Source organism: Olea europaea, unplaced genomic scaffold, assembly GCF_002742605.1.
Source record: "Olea europaea var. sylvestris unplaced genomic scaffold, O_europaea_v1 scaffold5938, whole genome shotgun sequence".
In the NCBI taxonomy this organism is placed as follows: Eukaryota; Viridiplantae; Streptophyta; class Magnoliopsida; order Lamiales; family Oleaceae; genus Olea; species Olea europaea.
In genome coordinates, this window is record NW_019264282.1 from 11,513 (window position 1) to 12,661 (window position 1,149).

At 36.3% G+C, this 1,149-nt stretch overlaps 1 protein-coding gene across 1 annotated transcript; it reads right to left on the minus strand.

The window, feature by feature from the left end:
• Nucleotides 1-268: 268 nt before the first annotated feature.
• LOC111389470 (calcium-dependent protein kinase 17-like) lies at nt 269-1,143 on the minus strand. The gene is made up of 3 exons (XM_023014387.1): nt 864-1,143; nt 519-662; nt 269-441 (listed from the first exon to the last, which is right to left on the minus strand). The coding sequence occupies exons 1-3, from the start codon at nt 1,132-1,134 to the stop codon at nt 269-271; spliced, it is 588 nt and encodes a 195-aa protein (XP_022870155.1). The 5' UTR covers nt 1,135-1,143.
• Between the last annotated feature and the right edge of the window lie 6 nt (nt 1,144-1,149).

Sequence of the window (1,149 nt, forward strand, 5' to 3'; positions counted from 1 at the left end):
CGTAAAAATATACTTGAATCGGAACATTTTAATGCGATCAAGTTACTTTGTCAAAGATTGTTAGTATGTCACATGAAAATACTGACATGGAAGCTAATAATTTGTGTCCAGATCCGATTATTTATCTCATGTCGATAACCATGTCACTTTCTATGTGACATACTAACAAAGTTGACAGGAGTGATTTGATTAAAATGACGTTGAATATTTTCTCCAATCTTTCTAATTGAGGAAGTCTGGCAATAACATGAGTCTGGCAATAACATGATTAAACATTTAAATTGATACCTAGAACTTGATATGCTGTAAGCCTTTGCTTGGAGTCTGAATTCAACATCTTCCTTATAAGATCCTTTGCCCCATTTGAAATAGAAGGCCAAGGGTCACTGGTAAAATCAACGTGTCCACGTAAAATTGCATTGAATATCCCATTCTCAGATTCTGCACCACAATTTCTCCACTTATTTCAATTTTTTTCTACTTCAACAATACCATCACATGGGAGAGAAATGAAATACCTGCCCAGAAAGGAGGGACTCCACAGAGTAGAATGTACAACATGACCCCAATGCTCCAAATATCAACTTCTGGTCCATATCTTCTTTTCAACACTTCAGGAGCAATATAGTATGCACTGCCCACAATATCTTTAAATACTTCTCCTGCAATAAGTGTACAAACCGTGTCGAATTTCCTCATCTAAAAGTTTAAACTATTATGACATGCTTAGTTGGATGCAAAATTTGCTCTTCTATTTGTTCTTTACGAGCATCGATGAATGATGCACTTTTGACATGTATATATGCAAAAATGCCATGGTAAACCAAGAAAAGAAAAATTAAAAAGAATCTGCCAATAGTAACCTTCTTTATAGAACACAGAGAGCCCAAAATCTGTTGCCTTCAAAGGTGCGTTTTCATCTTTATTCAGGAGAAGGAAATTCTCTGGCTTCAAATCCCTATGAATAACCCCCATTGAATGGCATGTATGAACAATCTGTACAATTATTCTAAGCAAAGATGCTGCAGCACGTTCTGTGTAATGCCCCTTTGCAATTATCCTATCAAAAAGCTCTCCTCCTGCACACAATTCCATCACCAAATGCACAGAATGTTTATCCTCATAAGCCCCCATGAGTTGCACAATATT

What these genes read in the sequence shown, in the direction of transcription:
- LOC111389470 (XM_023014387.1), bottom strand. Translation starts at nt 1,134, where the DNA reads ATGGGGGCTTATGAGGATAAACATTCTGTGCATTTGGTGATGGAATTG. An exon ending in CTCTGTGTTCTATAAAGAAG is followed by an intron (nt 663 to 863) that starts GTTACTATTGGC and finishes CACTTATTGCAG; the next exon opens with GAGAAGTATTTAAAGATATT. An exon ending in AGTCCCTCCTTTCTGGGCAG is followed by an intron (nt 442 to 518) that starts GTATTTCATTTC and finishes ATTGTGGTGCAG; the next exon opens with AATCTGAGAATGGGATATTC.